General features: G+C 40.2%; 1 protein-coding gene across 1 annotated transcript in view; it reads left to right on the plus strand.

Moving 5' to 3' along the window:
- The window catches only part of LOC134004738 (SLIT-ROBO Rho GTPase-activating protein 1-like), a 115,462-nt gene extending 90,659 nt beyond the window's left edge, over nt 1-24,803 (plus strand). The window contains exons 6-24 of the mRNA XM_062444114.1: nt 102-164; nt 725-922; nt 1,010-1,138; nt 1,710-1,931; nt 2,704-2,805; nt 6,796-6,993; nt 7,418-7,502; nt 7,602-7,629; nt 7,788-7,821; nt 8,804-8,864; nt 10,127-10,204; nt 10,284-10,418; nt 11,618-11,723; nt 15,298-15,522; nt 18,604-18,683; nt 18,994-19,174; nt 21,049-21,189; nt 23,053-23,395; nt 24,188-24,803. Of these exons, the coding sequence (XP_062300098.1) occupies nt 102-164; nt 725-922; nt 1,010-1,138; nt 1,710-1,931; nt 2,704-2,805; nt 6,796-6,993; nt 7,418-7,502; nt 7,602-7,629; nt 7,788-7,821; nt 8,804-8,864; nt 10,127-10,204; nt 10,284-10,418; nt 11,618-11,723; nt 15,298-15,522; nt 18,604-18,683; nt 18,994-19,174; nt 21,049-21,189; nt 23,053-23,395; nt 24,188-24,631 (2,853 nt within the window). The 3' untranslated portion in view covers nt 24,632-24,803. The remainder of the gene's footprint in view (nt 1-101; nt 165-724; nt 923-1,009; nt 1,139-1,709; nt 1,932-2,703; nt 2,806-6,795; nt 6,994-7,417; nt 7,503-7,601; nt 7,630-7,787; nt 7,822-8,803; nt 8,865-10,126; nt 10,205-10,283; nt 10,419-11,617; nt 11,724-15,297; nt 15,523-18,603; nt 18,684-18,993; nt 19,175-21,048; nt 21,190-23,052; nt 23,396-24,187) is intronic.
- The last annotated feature ends 296 nt before the right edge of the window (nt 24,804-25,099 follow it).

Below are 25,099 nucleotides of genomic sequence, written 5' to 3' on the forward strand. Positions count from 1 at the left end.
CTTCCTTGTCACATATCAGGAACTACCAAGTTTGCATGTATTTAACTTGTGTTGATGATATTCTTTATTTATATATATCTCTTTTTTCTCTGCTCTGATAGAGTAAGGAGATCATCTTTCAGCTTCAGGAAGATCTGATGAAGCTTCTCAATGAGCTTTACACCGTAAGTGAGACATTTTTTTTACTCTAGTATTGTGCTATAATCTCTTGATAAGCCAGGTGAGACTCATTCTGGTTCTCGAAGACGCAGTTTCTCAAACTGCTTGACTAAAATCAACACAGTTCAGGCTAAAATGTCTTTTATATTTGGTCTTAAAGCCTGCAGACGCCATGTGAAACAAGGGTGTGTCTGAAATCACCTCTTATTAACCAAAAAAATGAGATTTGTTACCAATATATATAGAAGAATGTAGAACATCACCAGTTTTATCCTTTTTAAAGTATGTTTTTCTTGTCCAGGATGATTTTAGAAACAAGGAAAGGAAAAGTCAAGCTTAAAATGCATCAAATTCAAAAGTTTTTTTTTCATTCTGGGCCGTTATAAACTTCTGATTTTGGTCTGATATTATTTGTCAGGTCTGCAAAGAGCCTTGAAGGAGAAAATGTGTTGATTTTGGCCTTAAAAGCGTCTTGTCTAAACACTAGAAATCAGATTAGAGCGGACCTGATAACCTTGGCTGCAGTGTTCACGGTCCTGAGTTATTATGTGCTGCCGTTGCCTAGGTGATAAAGACGTACCACATGTACCACGTGGAGACGGTGAACGCTGAAACCAAGCTGCGGGATGCGGAGCGTCAGGAGGGCCGCGTGAAGGGCGTGACGGTGACGGGTGGAGGGGGGGAGCCTGTGTTCGGCCTGCGGATAGAAGAGCGCCATCAGAGACGCAACGCTGCCCGCAAGATGGAGAAGATGAGAGAGAAGGTACGCGGTGCAAAGAATGGCAAAGAAATGCAAAGAAAATATATATCATTTTATCTTTTCATGTCTCTTTCTTCTTCTTCTTTTTAGAGGAAGGCAAAGTACTCAGAGAACAAACTGAAGACTCTTAAAGCCAGGAACGAGTATCTACTGACTCTGGAGGCAACTAACGCCTCCGTGTTTAAATACTACATCCACGACCTGCCGGATATTATAGACGTGAGTATAAACAAGCAGTCTGTTTATCACCAGAGAGAAGTTATTAAGAGGCTTGTTAGCTTAAGTTTAAGTTAGTTTAAGTTTGCGTTTGTTTAAGCTAGTTTAAAATTGTTTAAGTAAAATTTTGTTAGTTTAAGTTTAAGTTAGTAGAATGTGAAGTTAGTATACATTTAAGTTCATTTAAGTTCATTTAAGTTTGAGTTTAAGTTAGTTTAAGTTTAAGTTAGTAGAAGTTGAAGTTAGTATACACCATTTCTGCTCTGACTGGTTTCTTCCCCATAGCAACAGCGGCCGAGGCTCAGAGGTATTGTTGTGCTTTTGAGCCGTCTGCCATGAAAAATGACAATGGGGACAAGTTTTAATAATTAAAAAGCTAGTTGTCATAACATAACATGATCCAGGATAGTCCTGTCTAACTGAGGATATTATTCAAAAAAAAAGAAAAGAAAGAAAAGACTCTATCCAGCAAAGATTATCATCCCCAAAATATATGCAGAGTGATGTCTGTTATCTCCAACACTGTGAAAACATGTGACGTTTCTCTCCTCCTTCTGTTCCCTCGTTCTCTCAGTGCTGTGACCTAGGGTACCACTCCAGTCTGAGTCGGGCTCTGAGGACTTACCTATCAGCCGAACTGAGCCTCGAAGCCTCCAGACGGGCGGGTCTGGAGGTGCTGGAGGGGGCGGTGGAGGGTCTGGACCCCGCCCGAGACAGGCAGCGTCTGCTGGGCCTTTACCCCACGGCCTTCTGCCCTCCGCAGCGCTTCGGCTTCCAGTCTCACATGGGCGACACAGTCAGTACATCTGTTTAGAGACGCAGAACAGAAAGTCCACATTTAAACATTTGGTCACATCTTCTGATTATTATGAAATATTATGACAAAATGTTGTATTCTTAATTATCTTTCAGGAGAGAATTAGTGTTATAACTCTCCTTTACATAGCAGAAAGCCTTTCTCACAGTCTGAATGTGTATAAGACATTTGAGTCTGCATCATTTAATTAATTGAAAGTGTGTTTTAATATTTGTAAACTTGCTCCACTGAATTTTAGCCTGAACTCTGACTAGTCCTCAATCCTGTGGTCAAAATCTTCTTTTAAGACTTTAATTTGTGATAAACTGTCAAAGTACTATGAGTCTGCGGCCAACAATGATCAATAATTATCATTATCAATATGTTTGATACTTATTTTCTTCATTAATTGATCAATTTTTCAATGTAAAAAACACAAAACATGTTTGCTATCAAAGAAAACTGAGAAAATGAGTGAATATTCACATTTTAGAGGCTGATATAAAGGATTTTTTGACATTTTTGCTTATTTTGATTATCAAAATTGTTGCCACCTTCTGTCAAATAATTAATTAATTAATTAATTAAAGCTCCAGAGCATGGTGTTGTATAGTGGGGGTGAATAGGAGGTTATTCCAGCCATGACTGTGCACCATTAAACTAAATGTTACTCTTCTTGGTAAGAAATGCTCTCAAGGTTTATGTGGATGAAAACGTTTTATATTCCGAAAGATTTTCTGATTGTTGTTGTTGTTGTTCTACTTCCTGTCAGGTGACCCAGATTGCCTCCCAGCCGCAGGTCCAGGCTGAGCTCACCCTTCGCCTCACACAGCTCCAGACCCGCCTGGCGTCTCTGAAGATCGAGAACGAAGAGGTCAGTGTGTGTGTGACACTAATGATTCATGTTTATACCAGGCGGGGAGTTCCGGTCCTCTGAAATGAGGCCAACGCGGAAGTAACTTAAAACTGCATTCTATCCAAAGGCCACCAGGGGGCGACCGTTTTGGTGTCAAATGGACTTCCGTCTCTATACAAGTCAATGGAGAATTCACCAACTTCTCACTTGATTTCTAACCTCAGTAAACGTTTTCAAAATGTGTTTATGGTCTCAATCGCTAGTTTAAAGCCTTCTTCAATGCAGTATGATGTTCATTTGGGACATTTTGGCCTCCCTGATTTTATATGTGACGATAAAGCAGGGTATGCATTAGGGCGTGGCTACGTCGTGATTGACAGGTTGATTGGTTCACAGGTTCAGGAGGGCGCCTCATGCTCCTCCTGATGCCCATATAAGTAGAATCCGTGTTTTTATTTTTCCCAGCATGCACCTGAAATTTTCATGATGGCGCTGCTCAGATCTGACACTATTCGCTTCCAAACAGCAGTCCACAAACCGAGTCAATTAATGTTATTTGGTGTCTGTAAATGCTGCGTTTTATTTCCACAACCCAGACATATCTAGTTTATTATCAAAGAGGATTAAAGAAAACCAGAAACATTTAGGAATCAGAGAAATTTGCCTTTTATTTGATCAAAAAATGACTCAGAACAGGCGATTGAGCAGCTTTAATTGAATCACTGAGTTGACTTTTGAGTTTTTTAGCTGCGTCATTATGTTCAGAGTAACGCAACATGACATCATGACAGGCTGTAAACTTTTACAGAATCTTGTCTGACCTAAATACATAACTGATGAAAACAGAGGGAAGTCCGCTGAACTACTTTTGAACCAAACGCTGTTTGAACCTCTTTTACTCTCCAGTGTGGTCGACTCAGTCAGCAGGAGAGAGAGATTTCATAACTGATATCTGATACTTTCCCATCACAGATAATGAACAACAGCTTTAACATTAGTCTTAGAGGTAAAACATGAGACTTATGTAAGGTTGAAGTCTCTCCCTCCGCCTCGGAAGTGCCAACTGTAATGCTGCGTTTCATGTAGCTCAAAGGTTGGAAGTCTGAGCTGCGAACGACGTCACACCCAAGTTTGAATTGTCAGAAAGTCAGTTGTAGCGAGGTTAGCTACTGATAGCAATACCAGTTAATAATAAAAATGCAATTTCGCAGAATTTTGCGCATACAAACAGCGTAGCGTTGGACAGCGCTGTGTGTGTACGACTGATTTAATGAGACACAGATAAGACGAATCAGCTAATAAACAGGATATTACTACAACTTTAACACTGTTGATGCACGCAGCTGCCATTTTGGATTTTGAGGTCAAGGCTGGTGAAGTTTGTCTGATGTTTCCAGTCATGAATCCGACTTCGACGGAGCGTTTCCAGTTGAGATTTCTAACTGGGAGTTCAGAAATACAACTGGAACGCACCATAAGTCAACTGTAAACATCCAGAGTTGGAGACGGCCTTAATCCATGTCATCTATAGTCTTGCCGTTGTTCATTTGAAAAGTCAGAGACAGCTACAAAATTTTAATATCTATACCAAAGGAAAACAGCAAACAAAATAGATGGATTACCTGCAAAGAAACGGAGATTTGTAACACTGATTTGTGTCTTGCTGCTAAATGAACTGTGTTGTTATGAACTGAAAGATGAGGACTCCAAACTGTTTCCGTTTAAGTAGTCGGCTGGAAGAATTTATTGATTTAATTGGGAAGGAAAGAGCAGCGGCTACACTCAGGCACCTTGATCTGTAAAATACAATAAGGTCATACTTGAACTTCTTACTGGCTTGTGTGTAATGGCAATGTTTTTCTAATGATCTTTTATTGGGGAAATAAAGGGATATGTATTTATATTTATATTGTATTTATTCATGCCTACTCCCCCTCCCCCCCTTTTTGTTTGTTTTAGGTTTGTATGTCCAATATGTCGTAATAATAAAAGACACAAAGTGGGATTATTTTACTAAAAAGACTGTAAATGTGACAGATGTCCACTTAATATGAGTGATTTAGGCTCCTGAAGCCTCATATAAGGGTAAGGGTAACAGTATTCTTGTAATAAATGATAAAAAAATATAATAAAATAAAATACTACATACAATAAACAATAAATAATATCCAAAATAATCTGCAATGTTCCTGGGATTAAACAGTAGGGACAATTTTTAAATACATTTCCCCCTATTACTCACATTGTAAATGCATTATGAAAAAACCCTCTAATGGTACTGCAAGAAAAACATGTTTTAATGTTCATATAGGCATCTGATTCTTGTTAAATCTATCTCTATTTTAATAAAAAAAAAACAGGCCCAGAGCTGCATGTGTATCCATTTCTCCATCTTAAAACAACACTGAACTGATCCTGTAGGGCAGGATGGCTCTGCAGGCTCTGCATGATCACTCGACTGAACACCTAAATAAATGTCATTACTGCACACGGCTTCATGGATCACGAGCTATGAATTATGAATTTTGTAATTGTTTTTAGGGTGGAGTTGCTTCTCCCACAATGCTCGATGAAGTGTGAGCGTTGGAGCACAGCAGCTCTGTTTATGTACACCACATATGCAAAGCGTGTTTCTATTTACAGCAAGGATAATGGGCGTAATAGTGTTTTTATTTGTTTATGATAATCTGGGCGTGTTTGTGTCTACGTGTGTGTGTGTGTGTGTGTGTGTGTGTGTGTGTGTGTGTGTGTGTGTGTGTGTGTGTGTGTGTGTATTGGTACGTTGCATAGACGTGCAGATGCAGCTCATTAATACAGACTCCTTCAGCGTTTTTATGCCCTTCAGGCTGAGTTAACAGCTGCCCTCTGTGCACACAACACTCCAGTCGGCTCCCCAGCAGCACTGAGGAGACTGCAGCATCAAGTCGCCTTCAGATGGCACATGTTTATGTCTAGAGGGGACATCTGCTGCATCATCGCCCCCATTAAAACAGCATAAATTACCATAAACTTTGTGTAAAGTTTAGGACTGTCGGAAATACATTTTAATTTATCGTCAGTGAGGTTTTTCAGTCACCGGTTCTGGTTTGTAGTAGTAGTAGTAGTCCGTTTGGATTCAGCCAGTATTACACATTTTGATGGTGATGTAACATTTTTAAAGCAAAAAAAAGTGTTATAAAGTCCACTCTGAAAGCTTCATCTGCTTTTCTTCTGCACATTCTCCTAATATGCTACATAAAATAAAGAAAATATAAATAAAAGGTGTGAAAGGTTTGATTGTAGAGTTGGACCATGATGTCATAGAAACTTTTACTTCCTGTTGTCTTCTCGTCAATCATGCAACTTTTGTCTCCCGGGTCAATTATGGTCAATAGGCCTCATTTAAATGAAATTATACCTCATTTTTGGGTTTAAAGAAAAGCAGAAATGATTAATTATTTTAATTAAATTTAAGATCAGAGGAATGTATTCAGCATACAGTTTCGAAACCATTTTAAATATACCTACAGTGTATTTAAGTGCACTTATACAAATAATAACTTGTTAAAATATACATTTAGTATTTTTGTTGGTTTTATGTCATTTGCACCATCGTTAACCAAAAGTAAGACTGAATGCTCCTGAAAATGTCAAATGGTGTAACCACAAAAGAATGATAAATATTACATATTTTATCACCTACAGTGTATTTAAGTGGACTTATACTAATATTTACTGTAAATGTTTCCTGATCTCCATGGTTACCAGAGTAAATGTAATATTTAGAACAATTGTATTCCATTACCTTTATTTAATATAAAGTTATAATGTAAGATCATGCCAAACTAGTTGATATGGTGTTTTATTGTGAATTTACTGTTTTGAAGCAAGTTGAATTATTTGGTACAAAGTTTTTATGGTTACACCACTTAGACATTTTTACCATAATCCTCTAATATATTCTCTCAAAATGGATTAAAAGCAGAAATGTGATGCTGGGTCCATTAAAAAAAGTGTGTCTCCTTCCAGGTGAAGAAGACCTGGGGTGCGACTCTGACGACCCTGCAGGACATGACGGTGCTGGACGACTACGACGTCTCCCAGAGCTTCACCCACAGCCCGTCGTCCGAGTCGGTCAAGTCCAGCGTGTCGGACGGCTACTTGAACAAACCCAGCCTGGCCAAGAAACGGGCCAACCAGCAGGAGACGGAGCTCTTCTACTTCACTGTGAGAGAAAACACAACACTCAAATATTCATATTTAACCCTCCTGTTGTCCTCGAGTCAAGGAAGGAAGGATGGAAGGAAGGAAGGAAGGAAGGGAGGAAAGAAAGATGGAAGGAAGGAAGGAAGGAAGGAAGGAAGGAAGGAAGGAAGGAAGGAAGGAAGGAAGGAAGAAAGAAGGAAAGAAGGAAGGAAAGGATGGAAGGAGGGAAGGAAGGAAGGAAAGGAGGGAGGAAAGAAGGAAGGGAGGATGGAAGGAAGGAAGGAAAGGAGGAAGGAATGGAAGGAGGGAGGAAGGAAAGAAGGAAGGAAGGAAAGAAGGAACAGTCAAAACAGACGGGGTCAATTTGACCCGGGAGGACGACACGAAGGTTAAAAGCGACGCTAGTCAGCTTCTGTATTATTTTTTAATTATTTTTAATCCACAGAAATTTCGCGAGTATCTGGAGGGGAGTAATCTCATCTCCAAACTCCAGGCCAAACACGACATACTGAAGAAAGCCTTAGCAGAAGGTGAGATATACGGACACTATATTTATAATACACACAGTAATCAGCATTTCTTTCTTTTTTTAAAGCTTCTCTCTCTCTTTTTATTGTCTTTATTGTCAGGATATAAAGCTGAACTGCTGACTACCAGGTAAGGTGTTATTTCTTGTCACGGTGCATATTTTTCTTATCAAGGTTGATAATAAGTGTTATTTCCCTTCACACCGCTTCAGTTTGAGCTCTGTGAAACACTTTCTCTCTCTCTCTTTCTTTCTCTCCCTCTCTTTCTTTTCCTTCTGCTCATTCCAGTCGTGGGCGGAAGAACTCCCACAGCAAGCACCAGGTAGAGTTTCACTTCTATCAGGCTCCAGGTTGTTTGTCTTTGTGGTGATAGCTGATAGGAGATAACTGAGAGGAATATGGGGATTATTTCATTTACACTGCACACTATTTTCCAAAATTGGCATTGTTAAAAGGGGACATATTATGCTTTTTGTGACTTTTTGGTTACTTTAATATATGTTATAATGTCGGATATCTATGGTAAACATGGTCAAACTTCCAAAAAATAAGGTTAACATGTAAAAATGGCGTCATATAGTTTGTACTTTCTCATAAATGTCCATCCGTTCTGTGGCCTTTGCTTCCAAGATTTGGGCTCAATCGTTTATATTTTGAGTAAAGATGGAGAAAAAAAGAAGTGAAATCCTTCTACTATGCTACTAGGCTCAGCAGGGGTGGGGGGAGGGGGGTCCTTAAAGAGACAGGAGCTGAAACGGCTTGTTTCATACAGAGGCTGAACTGAGGGGCTGCATAAAGGACCAGTAGAAGATAAAGAAGGAGGTTTTTTTTTCTCTAAATCATGCAAAGATATTCCAGTAGAGCCCCAGAATATAAATATAGAGCTGGAGATGTGCACGATAGTTAGAGTAGGGGTTTCTAGCACAACTTCGCCTACTTGTAAGATGCACAGAGAAGGAAAAATAGTCTAAAAAAGGTCAAAGATCTAAAAGTAGTTGTAGCCCAGTTGTATAGTTAGAGCGACGTGTTTCAGCTTTTGGCCTTCAGCAGGGTCGAAACGCTTTATAACAGAATCACAAAACACCTTTTAAATTTATGACTTATGGTTCTCTTTGGTAGTCTGCTGCTTCTGATGTCTCCACCTTTAAATAATTGACTCACAATAATGTGACAAGAATCAGAACAAACCACTTGATGAGATTTATATTCAGTAAGCAAAATCAGAATCAGGTAATATGTATATTAACAAATTATAAAGCAATCAATGAAATGACTAATCGTGTACCTGACGACGTGTTTTACAGGATTCAACCAAAGCCATACCTTTGCTTGTGGAGAGCTGCATCCGCTACATCAACCTACATGGTGAGTCCAACGTTATTGGCACTGAGTTGAAGCTGTTATTGAGGAGAAATATAAAGTGTGTTCAAGTGAGGTCTTGTTTATTGTTTTTACAAGAAACCAGTTTGTATGTGTTTATTACAGCTGCAAAGATTAGGCAATTACTCAATTGTTTTGGCAATTTAAGCAAATATGCCAAAGAGGACAACAGGAGGGTTAAGAACCTGGAACCATCCCAGGTTCTTAACCCTCCTGTTGTCCTCGAGTCAAGGAAGGAAGGGAGGAAGAAAGAAGGAAAGGAGGAAGGAGGGGAATAAGGAAGGAAGGTAGAGGGAGGAAGGGACGAAGAAGGAAGGAAAGGAGGAAGGAAAGGAAGACGGAAGGAAAGAAGGAAGGAAGCAAGGAAGAAAAGGAGGAAGGAAAGGAGGGAGGAAGGAAGGAAAGGAGGGAGGGAGGAAGGAAGGCAGGAAGAAGGAAGGAAAGGAAGAAAGGGAGGGAGGAAGGAAGGATGCAAGGGAGCAGAAGGAAGGAAATGAGGGAGGAAGTAAGGGAGGAAGAAGGAGGGAAGGAAGGGAGGAAAGAAGGAAGGAGAGAGGGGGGAGAAAGGAAAAGAGTAAGGGAAGAAGGAAGGAAAGAAGGACAGAGGAAAGTAGGAAGGGAGGAAGGAGGGAGGGAAGTAAAGAGGGAGGGAGGAAGGAAGGAAGGACAGAAGGAAGGAAGAAAGGGGGATGGATGAAGGAAAGAAGGAGAGAAGGAGGGAGGGAGGAAGGACAGACAGAAAGAAGGGAGAAAGGAAGGAAGGAAGGGAGGAAAGAAAGAAGGAACAGTCAAAACAGACGGGGTCAATTTGACCCGGGAGGACGACGGGAGGGTTAAATATGTTTCTAATGTAAAATCTGCTGCTTTTCTCTCTGACATGACAGTAAATTTAATATATCTTCAGGTTTTCGGATTGTTTACTGGACAAAACGAGACATTTAATTACGCCGTAGGATCTCGTGTTCGGTGATGTTTCACAATTTTCTAGGTTAACCGAGAAAGTAATCGTTTAAGGAGGTTTAATGTAGCTTCAGAATTCAATCAGGGAGGGAAAATACATTCATTAGAGAGATGAAATGCTTCACTGACGCAGAAGCAGAGAATAAAAAATCCAAGTCCAACCTGATGTGAAGGAAGGAAAGGCACTCAGACTCGATTGAAAAATAAGGAAGCTTCCTACATTTCTGTCAGTTTCTTTTCAATCAATTAAAACCACTTAAACTCCAAACTCATTGTGCTCTCGACAGGTCTTCAGCATCAAGGCATATTCCGGGTGTCGGGGTCTCAGGTGGAAGTCAACGACATCAAGAACTCCTTCGAGAGAGGTGAGAGGTCGACCGGAAGGCGGTGACCGTGAAGGCGACCATGTGAGGATGTGATTGACTCGTTTGTCTCTCGTTCCAGGTAACGACCCGCTGATCGACGAGGAGAGCAACCACGACATCAACTCGGTGGCTGGCGTGTTGAAGCTCTACTTCAGGGGTTTGGAGAACCCGCTGTTCCCCAAAGACAGGTTCAATGACCTCATCTCCTGTGTCCGTAAGTACCACCGTCTGTTTACTGCCGATGTGATAAATAAGGGTTGGCAAGATGAGCAAATCAAAAATATATTAAGAGATTATCTTAAAAGCAGCATCAGGTTTGTTAAAATGTATTTTTGTCGGTTTTATATCATTTGAAATGACATTTGCACCATTGTTTAACCAAAAGCAAACTGAATGCTCCTGAAAATGTCAAATGGTGTAACCACAAAAGAATGATACATATTACATATTTTATCCACTTAGTAAGAAAGAAAGAAAGAAAGAACACAGAGTAGGAGGAAAGAAAGAAAGAAAGAAAGAAAGAACACAAAGTAGGAGGAAAGAAAGAAAGAAAGAAAGAAAGAAAGAAAGAAAGAACAAGAAGCAGGAGGAAAGAGAAAGAAAAAGAAAGAAAGAAAGAAAGAAAGAAAGAAAGAAAGAAAGAAAGAAAGAAAGAAAGAAAGAAAGAAAGAACAAGAAGCAGGAGGAAAGAGAAAGAAAAAGAAAAAGAAAGAAAGAAAGAAAGAACAAGAAGTAGGAGGAAAGAAAGAAAGAAAGAAAGAAAGAGAGAAAGAAAGAAAGAACAAGAAGTAGAAGGAAAGAAAGAAAGAAAGGCAGGTGTAACCACAGTAGAATGATAAATATTACATATTTTATCACCTACAGTGTATTTAAGTGGACTTATACTAATAATTACTGTAAATGTTTCCTGATCTCCATGGTTACCAGATTAAATGTAATATTTAGAACAATTGTATTCCATTACCTTTATTTAATATAAAGTTATAATGTAAGATCATGACAAACTAGTTGATATGGTGTTTTATTGACAATTTACTGTTTTTAAGCAAGTTGAATTATTTGGTACAAAGTTTTATCACCTACAGTGTATTTAAGTGGACTTATACTAATCATTACTTCATTGTAAGTTCCTGATTTATACATTCCCCAGTTTGCATTATAATCAAACACTGGATCTCTGAATACACTGAATAATCCTCAGCCCACACGCTCACTTTTCCTCCTCAGTTTTTTATCTTTTGTCTTTTGTTTCTCTTTCGGTGTCTCTTTTGTCTTTTCTGAAACTCATCTCCTCCGCAGTAGAGACACCGAGCCGGCTGCTATTTTGCCGTCGTGTTACAGACACCCTGGTTGACGTCTTGACTGTTTCGGGTGTGTTTATTCTTCCTCTTCTTCTTCTTCTTCTTGCTGCAGGAATAGAAAACCTGTACGAGAGAGCGCAGTGCGTACGTAAGATCCTGCTTGGTGTCCCGAGGGCGACGCTGGTGGTGATGCGTTACCTGTTTGCCTTCCTCAACCAGTGAGTATCCCACAAAACGACAAAAAAAGCCCTTCTAGTGTCATGATAATGGGCCCCATTTCTTTCCATTTTCCCACGTGGTTTTAAAACTGAGGATAGGTGGGGAAAGGCTGTAAACCTCTCTCGTAGTGAAGGAGGGACAGAAGTGCACATTTAAAAGCATGCCATGATAAAATACTGAGCTCATTTCATCTCTTGCAGCCCTCTTAAATAAATATAGCATGAGAGAGCGGCGAGGGATGGAGAGGCGGGGAGGTGTGAGCGGAGAGTGTGATGTGCAGGTGTGATGTACCAAGCTGAATGTATCGGTGCGTTTATTGAGCAGGGCTGCGAAGTGCTGCGTTTCAGCTCCAGTGTTATTAAACCGGGGAGCTTCACTGTATTTGTATTTCTGTCAGTATTTAACTTCCAGGTCCTGTTAAAAGGTTGATGGCGAAATCCCAAGATGCATTAACACAGACTGAATGTGAAAGAGTGAAGCGTTTATTAGGACTCACATTTTTAAAGCTGTAAAGTTATTACATAATGAGCCGTAATTGTGTCACAGTTGGCAGGAAATCTGGTAGAAAGACTGAAGCTGTGTCTCAAATCTGTTAGTACACTGTGGACTTACTTGCATAGTGTGTAAATTTGGCGTTGTTACCATAGACTTTATATAAGAAATGGACGTAACATCCGTGACGTCACCCATTGGTTTGTGGACTGCTGCTCGGAGGCCAATAGTTTCGGATCTGAGCAGCGCCATCTTGAAAATGTCAGGTGCATGCTGGGAAAAATAAAAACACGGATTCTACTTATATGGGCATCAGGAGGAGCATGAGGCGCCCTCCTGAACCTGTGAACCAATCAACCTGTCAATCACGACGTAGCCACGCCCTAATGCATACCCTGCTTTATCGTCACATATAAAATCAGGGAGGCCAAAATGTCCCAAATGAACATCATACTGCATTGAAGAAGGCTTTAAACTAGCGATTGAGACCATAAACACATTTTGAAAACGTTTACTGAGGTTAGAAATCAAGTGAGAAGTTGGTGAATTCTCCATTGACTTGTATGGAGACGGAAGTCCTTTTGACACCAAAACGGTCGCCCCCTGGTGGCCTTTTGATAGAATGCAGTTTTAAATTATTTCTGCGTTGGCATCATTTCAGAGGACCAGAACTCCCTGCCTGGTTGTTACAAATCAAACACAGCCGTTGCACTCTTAACGGAAATGATGATTAACTAGTTATCATCACAGATTTGCTAAATTAACCCAATAAACCTACTGATGGCTTATATCTAACAACAGTATAGTGGTGCTTAGAGCTAAAAACACACGTATAATTTACATTTGTATAACTCAGCGATGTTCACCATAGCTACAACGTCCTTGGCGACCATTTCCTGTTTGAAAAGTGATGGTTAAAGTGCAAAGTGCTGCATTTTCCCATACTTCTCAGTGTGGATGCACTCAGAATATTAAGAAGTGTAAGTACAGAAGATTTGAGACACAGCATGAGTTCTTTCTGCAGAGGAAGAGGAGTTAATGTTTTAGATCCTTGTCAGCTTCTTATGTAGACATGTTTTTCCTCTCAGAAGGTTTCGTTCATCTAGAAAGCTGAAAAAGTTTCATCATTACAAAAGCTGATCTTTCTGAAAGCTTCTCATGGATGCAACTGGGCACTAAATGGTAGAAAAGTGCCTGAAAAAGCAAATGTGGACATCTCTCAGTCTTTTAAAGTAATTAAACCCACATTTTATACACATGTTGCTCAATGTATAACCATAACATGAACAATTCTGCAATATGAATCCTCACACGTTCATTTCACACATTTACACTCTTGAGATTCTTGTTTCAGACCCATCGTTCTATTTATTACACTGACAGCATCGTTTCTGACTTGAGGCTAAACGTCAGCACTCATAGATGTTTTCTGAGTAAAATACACGATGTAAGCTGCTCTGTTTGTTTTTTGATGCAACATCTGACACATTTGTGCAGCAGCACATCTACCAAACATGTCAAACTGTCAACTGTCACGTCTTTGAAGTTAAAGGTCTTTCCCACAGCACACGAAGGCACCACAGCGTCCCGACATCTTTGAGCGGTCTCGTATAATGTTTAAACAAAATATCCAACATGCAATATCCACCAGTAAAGAAGAGCAAACAGTGACTTTACTGTTTATGTTGTCAAGTAAATAGCAGCACCAGAATGACGGAGTGAAGAAAATGCTTAATCTTAATCTGGTTAATCTGTAGGAAACTGCTTTTGAACGCTTTATTCTGTAAGAAACAGGAAGAGGATATTAATGGTATTTATGTCCTTTGCATCCTGATGGCAGAATATTTGTTGCTGAGGAAGATGTTTGGGTTTCATTACTCCGCCTAATGCCACAGCTCAGGATAGATTGATTAACACACATTAAATGACCATTGTTGAAAATATTCAGCATTAAAATGTGTGAAAACCTGAGCTCGACTTCATGAAATGTACACATTTAATGTAAGGGCAAATAGCCGATGTTGAGCTACATGTTTTCTGAAGTTAACTGAATTTTAAAAGACGTGATCACCACTAATATTAGTAGATATGAGCAGCTGAGCGGAGATCATATTGTAAAGAAATTATGAATGGAAACTGGGATGTTATCATATTTAATCTAAAACAAGTTTTATTGGCATGAAGATAACAAATAAATGGTAAATGGACTGTACTTATAAAGCGGTTTTCTAGTCGTTATGACCACTCAAAGCGCTTTTACACTACATGTCACATTCACCCATTCACACACATTCATACACTAATAGCAGGTCCTACCATACCACCAAACTAACACTCATACACCATTGGGGCAGCCGTAGGCACCAATTTGGGGTTACGTGTCTTGCCCAAGAAAACAATGACATGTGGACTGGAGGAGCCAGGAATCAAACCACCAGTCTTCCAATTGGTGGACGACCTGCTCTACCTCCTGAGCCACAGCCGCCTCTAAATATAAATTAAACAAATATCAGCAAACGGATCCATTTTTTAAAAAAAAGTGTTTATTTGTCAGGGTACTAGGTACTATGAAGTAATGGAAAAGGTTGTTCCTGGTACCGAACCAAGCGCTATAAGGTGATGGGTTCATCCAGATTAGTGGAGACTTGTGAGCCATACATACACAGTACATTATATTATCATCATCTAGGGCTGGGCGATATGGACAAAATCAAGTATCACCATATTTTTGACCAAATACTTCGATATCGATATTGCAACGATAATGTAGAGATGACTGTTGATGCTTTCACAAAATATTTACACAATTACATTTTTGATAAATAATCATCAGTAATGTGGATATAATGAAAAAGTTAAATAACAGAACAGCTAGAGCAGTCTGTTAAGTTCAGTAAATGCAGCATTTAAAACCAGGAAAAGACAATGCTGATGACATATCGCGATATTACGATATCCAAAATCTAAGACGATATCTAGTCTCATATCACGATATCGATATAATACGGATATATGGCCCAGCCCTAGCATCATCTTCCTGTTTTTTATAGTAAATTGTGGTTTCCCCTTCTTGCCCCGCAGCCTTTCCCAGTACAGCGACGAGAACATGATGGACGCAGGGAACTTGGCCATCGTTTTCGGCCCCACCCTCCTGCCCACGCCGGACACGCTGGACCAGGTGGCGTGTCAGGCGCACGTGAACGAGGTCGTCAAAACGGTCATCCTTCACCACGACAACATCTTCCCGGACACCAAGGAGCTGCCGGGGCCGGTTTATGAGAAGTGTATGACGGGAGACCAGTACTGGTGAGGCTCTAAAAAGACCCCCCCCCCACCACCTTTCATTCATATTCAGTTACTTCATTAGTCACTAATCATCTAATTAGAATATCCTAATGTTATTAGTATTCTTCTGTGTAACCTGCTTCCTATTTCCACAGAGATTAACCTTTTGAACCCTGATTTATTATCCTGGGAGCTCCAAGTCAGAATAAGAAAATTCGACAAAATCACACATATACTGGTTTTATATGTAGATGGGTGACAAATGACAGGAAACTTGTACTGGATTAACAACACACGGGGAGGTGGGTAATTAAATATCCACTGTGCTTCTCTGTAATTTAAGTCATTTGCACTTTAAATGTAGCAGCAGAAACACAATATGGTCTGTAATAGATGCTGACATTTAGCAGGATAAAGTCAAGAGTCTCCCCAGGGGGCGCTGCAGAGTTAAAGGTGAGGCAAAGATACTTCGTGACATGAATTTGAGTTAAAAATCCTTTGGAAAAAAAAGACATTTGATAAGCTTTTAAGATGGGGTCTAACTCTCCTGGTGATTTTCTTTTCTGGGTCAGTGACAAATAAAGGTTGGCAAGATGAATAATTCAAAAATATCTTTAAATAATAGTTTTAAAAACAGCATCAGGTTTGTTCAAATGTATTTTTGTTGGTTTTATATAATTCGAAATGACATTTGCACGTTTTTTTTTACCAAAAGTAAGAATGCTCCTGAAAATGTCAAATGGTGTAACCACGAAAGAATGATACATATTACATATTTTATCCACCTACAGTGTATTTAAGTGGACTTATACTAATAATTACTAAATGTTTCCTGATCTCCATGGTTACCAGAGTAAATGTAATATTGATAACAATTGTATTCCATTACCTTTATTTAATATAAAAATTATAATGTAAGATCATGCCAAACTAGTTGATATGGTGTTTTATTGACAATTTACTGTTTTTAAGCAAGTTGAATTATTTGGTACAAAGTTTTTATGGTTACACCACTTAGACATTTTTGCCATAATCCTCTAATATATTCTCTCAAAATGGATTAAAAGCAGAAATTTGATGCTGGGTCCACAACAAAAGAATGTGTGCAAGTTATTCATACGTTTATTTTCACATTTTAACCTCGTTAAATTTGACTAAACCACATGGACACTTAAAGACCCCATCAATGACCCTCATCTATCATCATATTGTTTCCCAGATAGGTGTGTGTGATGGTGTTAGCATGTTTCCATCTATCAGATTAACGTTGTTGCAGTAGAAAAACACTTGAAAATACAAAAATGTTGCACAAGACGGACAAGATTTAAATTAGAAGCGGAGCAGCGAGTTCAGTGAAGAACAGTAGATCACTGCAGCTTTAATTATTACGGGGGGTTGGAGGGTGAAAAATGACCCACATAACTTTACGTGCTTCGGACTGGATTAAAATCACTGATGCAGGTAATGTTAAAATCACCGCACACCTCAGTCTTAATGGGGCTGCTATAGTAACAAGTTGCTCAATCGTGGGTGTTTTTTTTGGTTCAAGAGGTTAATGGGTTGATAAGCTGCTTTTTTGCAAGAGTCAAGACACCTTTTAACCCTCCTGTTGTCCTCGAGTCAAGGAAGGAAGGGAGGAAGAAGGAAGGAAGGAGGGAGGAAGAAGGAAGGGAAGGAGGGAGGGAAGGAAAGGAGGGAGGGAGGAAGGAAGGAAGGAAAGGGGGGAGGAAAGGATAGAGGAAGGAAGGAAAGGAGGGAGGAAGGAAGAAAGAAAGAAGGAAAGGAAAGAAGGAAAGGAGGGAGGAAGGAAGGGAGGAAGGAAGGAAGGAAGAAGGAATGAAAGGAGGGAGGAACGGAGGAAGGAAGGAATGAAAGGAGGGAGGATGGAAAGAAGGAAGGAGGAAAGAAAGAAGGGATGAAAGAAAGAGAGAAGGAAGGAAGGAGGGAGGATGGAAAGAAGGACAGAGGAAAGAAGGAAGGAAGGAGGAAGGGAGGAAAGAAGGAACAGTCTAAACAGACAGGGTCAGTTTGACCCGGGAGGACGACATGAAGGTTAAGTGTATTATTAACGCTGCTATACTAAAGGAAAGGATCTGCATCATGCATCTGTTGTCTATTTAATCCATGTTGAGGCTTCTGTCAGTTCTCTGCTATCACAGTGTTGGTGGTGCATCAGTGTTGTTGCTATGGTGACCTGCAGTAACCTTGGGCAGTGGTTTAGCGGTTAAACCAGGACTGTGTTTGACGTGAAGAAATAATGTGTTAGTTAGTAGAAACCTGCCAGCCAATCAGAGATGAGTATTAAGGAGGGTTTTTTCCTCATTTTTTAATATTTAACATGTTACTGAATACATATATTGATTTTTTTAATCATTTGAAATCAATATATTTTTTTAATATTTAGTAAATAAATCATGATGTGGGCTTATTTGGAGCACATATGAGGCTTAAATGGAGTCACAGTACCAATTAAACCCACTTTATTCATCAAATATCTTTATTTTATATTCCAAAATCTACATGAACTAATGAATACATTTTCAAATGAGAGATAAATGTTGCTTTATAAGAAATGATCTCCCTTATAAATCATGTCAGTATCCATGAAAAACAGCTGGACTTAGATTTTGTTGCTTAATGGGAACATTTACCCTAACAGCTGATCTTAGATCTTAGGAAGGAAGGAAGGAAGGAAGGAAGGAAGGAAGGAAGGAAGGAAGGAAGGAAGGACAGAAGGAGGGAACATTTACACCAACAGCTGAAAAAATTGGTTAGAAAATTATAAAAGTCATCAAATGTAATAAGTTACATTACTTTGATGAAGTCATTGAAATAGTTACATTACTTATTACATTTTAAATAGAGTAACTAGTAATCTGTAACCTATTACATTCCCACAGTAACCTTCCCAACACTGATTAAAACTAAACTCTTGGCTCTTGGTATCTCTGCAGAAACGCTCCTCAGATTCTTGTCTCCATCTGTGCGTCTTCCTCCCTTTTGTTCCCATATTGAATGGACCAGTGTGTCTTATCTTGCCTCTGTGCCTGAGCCTCTCCTCTCCTCTCTCCTCTCTTCTCTCCTCTCTCCTCCCTCCTGCAGCGAGAGTCCGTTCAGCGAGCCGGGAGCGTTGGAGGAGGCCGAGCCCGACGCCGGCACCGAGACCCAGACCAGCGACGAGGGTAAGCGTGACCCCTGACCCCTTCACACAATCGGCCCAGCGGGTCTCCTCACCGCTTCACACACTCCCATCCGCTCCGTCTCCTTGGTGGAGAGAGGTTGCCACGGCAACCGCAGCCATGGAGACACCACCCTCCACACCCCCCCACCCTTTCTTCTCTCTCTCTCTCTCTTTCTGATTTAATAGAAAAACGCCGGATGTGTTTTTTAACCCTCTGAGACATTTGATTGACAAGTTCAGATTCACCTCTATTTTCACTCTTATCTTCATCTCCCCCTTCCCCCTCTACACTACATTTTATTTTCTGGCAGAGGGCGAGGCTGTGGAGGCGGTGGCGAGGTTCGATTACGTGGGCCGGTCGGGCCGAGAGCTCTCCTTCAAGAAGGGAGCGTCCCTGCAGCTCTTCCAGCGTGCGTCACATGACTGGTGGGAGGGGCGCCACAACGGAAACCGCGGCCTGGTGCCTCATCAGTACATCATGGTGAAGGACAGGCGAGTGCACAACAGGATTTACACACACACAGATCATTTATTTGATAGCTTTTACACTGATATACGGTAGATTTATAAAGCACTTTGCACAATTTATTGCTTTGTAGATTTCATTTTAAATGGATAAAACTGCTATTTTAAATCATCAATCTACACTAAATAACCCCTAATGACAAAAGGAAAACATGTTATTAGAAATTAATTATATTCAGATACACATCAGATCAGATTCTTCATATCTATCATATACTTGCTGTCATGCTGTTTGATTTATTTCTTTAATTTTGCCTTTTTTTCTTTCTGTTCTGCCCACAAAACATTATTACTTGTTACACTTCCTGATGTGCCTCATTAAATGTTTTTTTAAAATAATTATTAAGAGTTTAAGGATAGAAGATGTATTGTTGCACAGATTGTAAAGCTCCCTGAGGCCAAATTGTGATATTAGGCTATACAAATTTAAAAAATGACATGATATATAAATATAATAAAGAGTAGAAAAAGACTCTGAATACTTAATTCATTGTAGTTGTTTTTGTTTTTTTATGAATTGCCCAAAATCACAACTCATACATTTGCTTTAAAGGACCGTGCAGCATCCTAAGAGCCAAGAATGGTGTTTTACATAAATGTTATATACAAAAACAAGCAGAATCACACATTGTAGAGGACTGTGTGCTGATTTTAGTGTCATTTGGACTTGATTTAATGAAGGTAAACACAGTGGACGGCCGTGTGTAATGTCTGAGGCTGCAGATGCATTAATATATCAGTCGGTGCTGCCTTCAGGTGCTGCAGGAATTCAGTGTAGTAGTAGTAACCTTTATTTAACCTTATTAGATCTGTAACGGTTTACAATGACATTGAGACAGAGAAAGAAGACGATAGCAAAAACAAATAAAAAGATAATAAATAAATAATATAAAATACAATTATACAAAACAATTACAAGTAAATGAGCTTCTTATACAGTACGAGTCCGAGATACTGTAAGAATAATGTGTTAATTTACAGATCACAGTTCAGACTACAGTATTTAATCTAAATGCAGCTATAAGGTAGAAATGTGTTTAAATTTGAATTATTTGCTGCAAGTATTTACTTTTTTCTTGTGGATAAAATTGACAAAATTAACAGACGAATCTGAGAAATGTATTCTTTCCACAAAAATACTAACAAATCCAATAAACAGGAAACACCCCCCTTCTGCAAAAAAATGAGTTTTGTTCATTTACATTTTTGATTTGACTTTATTTCAATTTTCAACACATTTTTTTTATCATTCTTATTTTCTCTTGCGTGCATCGGTCTCCATATTTTTACCTTTTTTTTGCAATTTGATCTTTATTTTTGTTCCCTCATCGTTCTTTATTCCTTTTCTTTATATTGTCACTTGTTCTGAGTTATTATCTGCTTGTCAATCAACTGTGAAACACTTTAAACCACATTAACCTTTATAAAAATACAGTTTGATTGATTGATTGATCGATTGATTTACAGGTCTGGTCACAATTATCAATCAGAAATAAGCTATTACCACTTTATGGGTAACCAAAAATTATGTTTCAGTAATCTTCTGTCTTATTTTTGTCTTTCTTTGAATGATATAATATATAATTATAGTGGAAACATTATAAAGCATTAATTCCAGAAAGAGAACAGCCTGTTAAACATAAGTGGGCCATTTAATTCATTGACAGGCTGCAGTGATGGGTGGATTTGTCGCTCACTGGATTGCACACCTTGTTGATTAACCGACTTATTGGACTGAGGGAGTCACTAACCGCTATTGATCAGTTAATTGATGATTGGCGTGTTCTGCTCGTCAAGCTCTCCTGTTTCCAGAGTGATTGAGAGTCTGTGTGTCTGTTCAGGGCTGACGTCATGTCCGATACGGTCAGTCAGAAAGCCGACAGCGACGGAGGAAGCAGCAGCACCGAGGACAAGAGGTCCAGGAGCGAACTGAGCTCTCCCACTGACATCAGGCCACCAGAGACCTATAACAGGTCTGTCATGTAAGACAGCGTCCGTTTATCGTGAGAGGAAGAAGATTTGTTGTTTCTTTCCAGCTTGTTCTCTCACCTCTAAAAATACCAGCGAGTTTCATCATGCTGTTATCGCAGCCGTCTCTCATGTGACTCCTTTCTGCCTCTGCAAGCACCAGACACCTTTCACTTTATTACAGTCTCTCCTAGCTTTATATGTATATGGTGAATATGTTTGTGTATATATTTTAACTTTATGAGGATTTGTGAGACATTAAAGAGGTACTGCACGATAAAATGTTGTTTTTTTAGCTGTAAATTAAATGATATTCAATTCAATTCAATTCAAAACACTTTATTTGTCCCAGAGGGGCAATTTAAACGGTGCTGTAATGAAACACATCAACTCTGGTGTTAATATTGACACCAAATTTATAAAAAATCAGCATTTTATTGGGTTGAAAATGGCTCAACTTGTTATCTGCTGTTAAAACTCAGCTTTGAAAAGGCAGATCTGATGTAGAGTAGACTATTCGGGGCTTCTCTGTGTCATGAAATTTATATAAATGATAAAATGATAACGCTTGCCTCTCCCAGCCCCTGCGCTCATTTCCAAATACATCCTCATTGAGAGAGAGACAGTTTTAGCTTCAGGTAGCTAAACAGTGGTGTTGAATCCTCCTCACATCTCTCCCTGCAGCTGTTTAACTCTCCAACTCTCCGGCTGTCTGTTCCTGCAGTCATCAGCTGGTCAAATCTTGATTTTAAAAAACGCTAAGTCAGCCGGAGCTATGTTGAAACTGTCTCGTCAGCTGAGGTTCTGCTGTGGAGCTACTCTGCCGAAACTAAACGACAAAAAATGATGTTTAGATTCAGCTATTGGGTCGGCTGCTGCTCGGAAGCTGCGGTCAGACGTGCTCAGTAATGGCTCCAGTTACACCACCATTGCAAGTGTTAAAAAAAAGATGCAGGAACAGACAGCTGGAGAGATAAAGAGCTGCAGGACGAAATGCGAAATGACTTCTGGGCTGTTCAAATGTCGATGCACCGACTGTTTTCCTTTTGATTATTATTATATGTCGCTGCTGAGCAACTTCTGTCCTCCTGCCTCCCCTCCATCCCTCATCTCAGAGTTAGGCTCAGACCTGGGAGGGTGCAGCTACACTTTATATATTAAAAAAAATCATACTTTTAAAGACCTCAGCGTGCTTCAAACACAGTGCTTTGCTGAATCTCCTGACAGCATCTGAATTCAACACAGCAGAGCTCCTTTAAAGCATCCTGAGGCCTTAACAGTTACAAGGTCTTTTAAAATAAAAAGGGGGAATAAAACTTCAAACATAATCTTGTAGTGAAAACAGTTTTTTGCATTAGTTAACTAGCACAAACTCACCAATTAACCAGCTGAAACCACGATCCTTGCTCACACTTTGTAGAATATGTACAGTTTCAGAGTCCCTGCACGCTGATGCTAAACCTCACTGACCTAACTGACCACAGCTTCTTTTTATGTATCATTACATAACACAGTACATAATACAGTACATAGCGAAGAAATGTGTATTAAAGACTCTTAATTTTCCTCATGATAAAATCCAACTACATTCATATAAAACAAATAATTAATTAATTATGTTTAACTGCTGAACCTATTGTTCTGTGACATGACGACACATCAGCCCAAATAATAAAACTCTTTTCAAATTAGACCCATTAAAACATTTAAAAACATATGTCAGATGTGCAAAAGAAATCATCTAATTTCTCTTGTTGCTACATGTTAAAACAAAGTATGTCCGATCATTCACATTGGCAACAATCGTCCTTCAACTCTGAGTCATTTATGTGGTTGTTTTAATATTATTGCTAAATCGAGCTAATGTTTGTCGACAGCCACCGGAGGAAGAGAACCGACGGTTTATTCCGCCGCCCCCTCGGCCGCTCTAATGACAGCCACTGCCACGGGAACGGGGGCGTGATGGAGCGAAGTTCGCCACCGGTGACGGGTCACTTCAGTCCCAGGGAGCTGCTGCTGGGACGAGGTCAGGGCTTGACCCCGCCGCTCGACAGCCCGGAGCGCCGCCGCCGCTCTGCCGCCGCGGTGACCATGACTGTGAGCCGCCATGATTCGCTGCGGAGGCCAGAGGACACGCCCATCCGACGCTCAAGCAGCGGGCAGCATGGATTCAGTGACTCCCATCGATCCAGAGCGTTGGACCCCGACACGCTGGCACAGGTACACCAACACACACACACACTGATACAGTTAGGACTCAATTTAAGCTGCATTAATAAATTGTAATGTAGTAATACTGAATTATGTGAAATTGCTTGTAGTAACAAACTTAATGACCGACCAACAGCGCAAACTAGAAATATTCAACTTACATGATGAGGAGTAAATCTTAACATTTGAGAAGCTGCAACTAGCAGATATGTGGCATCTTCCCTTCATAAATAACTTAATGTATTAATCAACAAATTCATTAATCAAATAATCATTTCAGCATTACATAGTTATAAACACTTTAAATTAATTATAATGTTGCATTATGTGTGGCTCCAATGCATGTCTGCTCACTGCGTACGCTGATGATACAGTTATATATCTGTGAGTGTGTTTGGATTCTTCGCTGCCCTCTAGTGGACAGAAATATATTATTACTGCTGATTACTTGGTTTTAATTTGTAGGTTTTTCTCTTTGATGTTAAATGTTAATGACTAAATAAGCAACAACAATTAAATGCAGGTTGGAACTGGACTTTTCTAATCCTTCACCGTAGCTCAGCAAGAAAAAAGTAACTTAATACTAAAAAGACTAAAGAGTCACTTTGATGTCCTCAGACACAAACAGTCTGAAAAAAGCATCAGAGCAGTTGAAGCCCTGAGTTTTGACCTGCAGGGAGCATTTTTACATACAGTCAGTTCACCTCAAGTTTTGGATCTTTGACCATGTTTAACACATGTGTAACAGTATATAAAAATAACGTGATTCGACCCTTTTAATCCTTGTCTTTCCGCCTGCAGGACATCGAGGAAACGGTGACGGTGGCTTTGGGCGAGTTCAGGCAGCTCGAGCGGCAGGGCTGTCGGCCGGCTCCCGACGTGGTTCTGGACACTCTGGACCAGGTGAAGAACGGCCCAATCACCACCTGCTCCTCCGAGTCTCCCAGCCCCCACAGCACCCCCAGCACCCCGGGAACACCAGGAACCCCCGGCACCCCTGGGACCCCCGGCACCCCGAGCCCCCTCAGTCCTTTGAGCCCCATGAGCCCGCTCCCCGGACCTCCGCCAGGACCTCCCAGACCGGCCAACCCCTCCCCAGACACCCTGGGCTCCTTCAAGCCGGTGGCAGCCGCCCGTATTGGGGCTCCGCTGCGGCCCCCTGCCCTTAGGCCCAAACCTATTGTTCCACCCAAGAGCAGCACCCCGCCTCTGCCCCCGCCGCTAGACAAATCCTGCACCATGTGAGCCAAACCAGGCCAATAAAGGGCCGAATCAGGCCTACCCGGGCCAAAAATGGGCCAGAAGAGGAGATCAGGGTACTGCTTAATGTTTATAATCAACATGAGGGTAGACATGGTAGGAAAGACAAAAAGGGTTTTAATGTAGTAATAAAATATAATATATGACATGACCTATGATATGATATGCCATGATATTTATGTGTTGTCAGGTTGGTGTGTACTCTCTTGGTGTGTAGGAGTTTAATTTCTCCATGTATTGAAGCATTTATCAAAGGTTAGCTTAAAGAACTGCTGATAGAGATGCAGGAGCGAGCGGAGGCAGAGCGTCCTGTGCTGTATATGAGATAATAGTCAGAGAGACATGGGGAGTGTAGTTCAGCTCCAGTAAAATGTAGTTGCAGTGACGTGAATGTTGGCTGTACTGTCATGACGATAGGCCTGCGTTAGCTTAAGAGCCTGTCACGCAAAAGGC

This window comes from Scomber scombrus, chromosome 22 (genome assembly GCF_963691925.1).
Source record: "Scomber scombrus chromosome 22, fScoSco1.1, whole genome shotgun sequence".
In the NCBI taxonomy this organism is placed as follows: domain Eukaryota; kingdom Metazoa; phylum Chordata; class Actinopteri; order Scombriformes; family Scombridae; genus Scomber; species Scomber scombrus.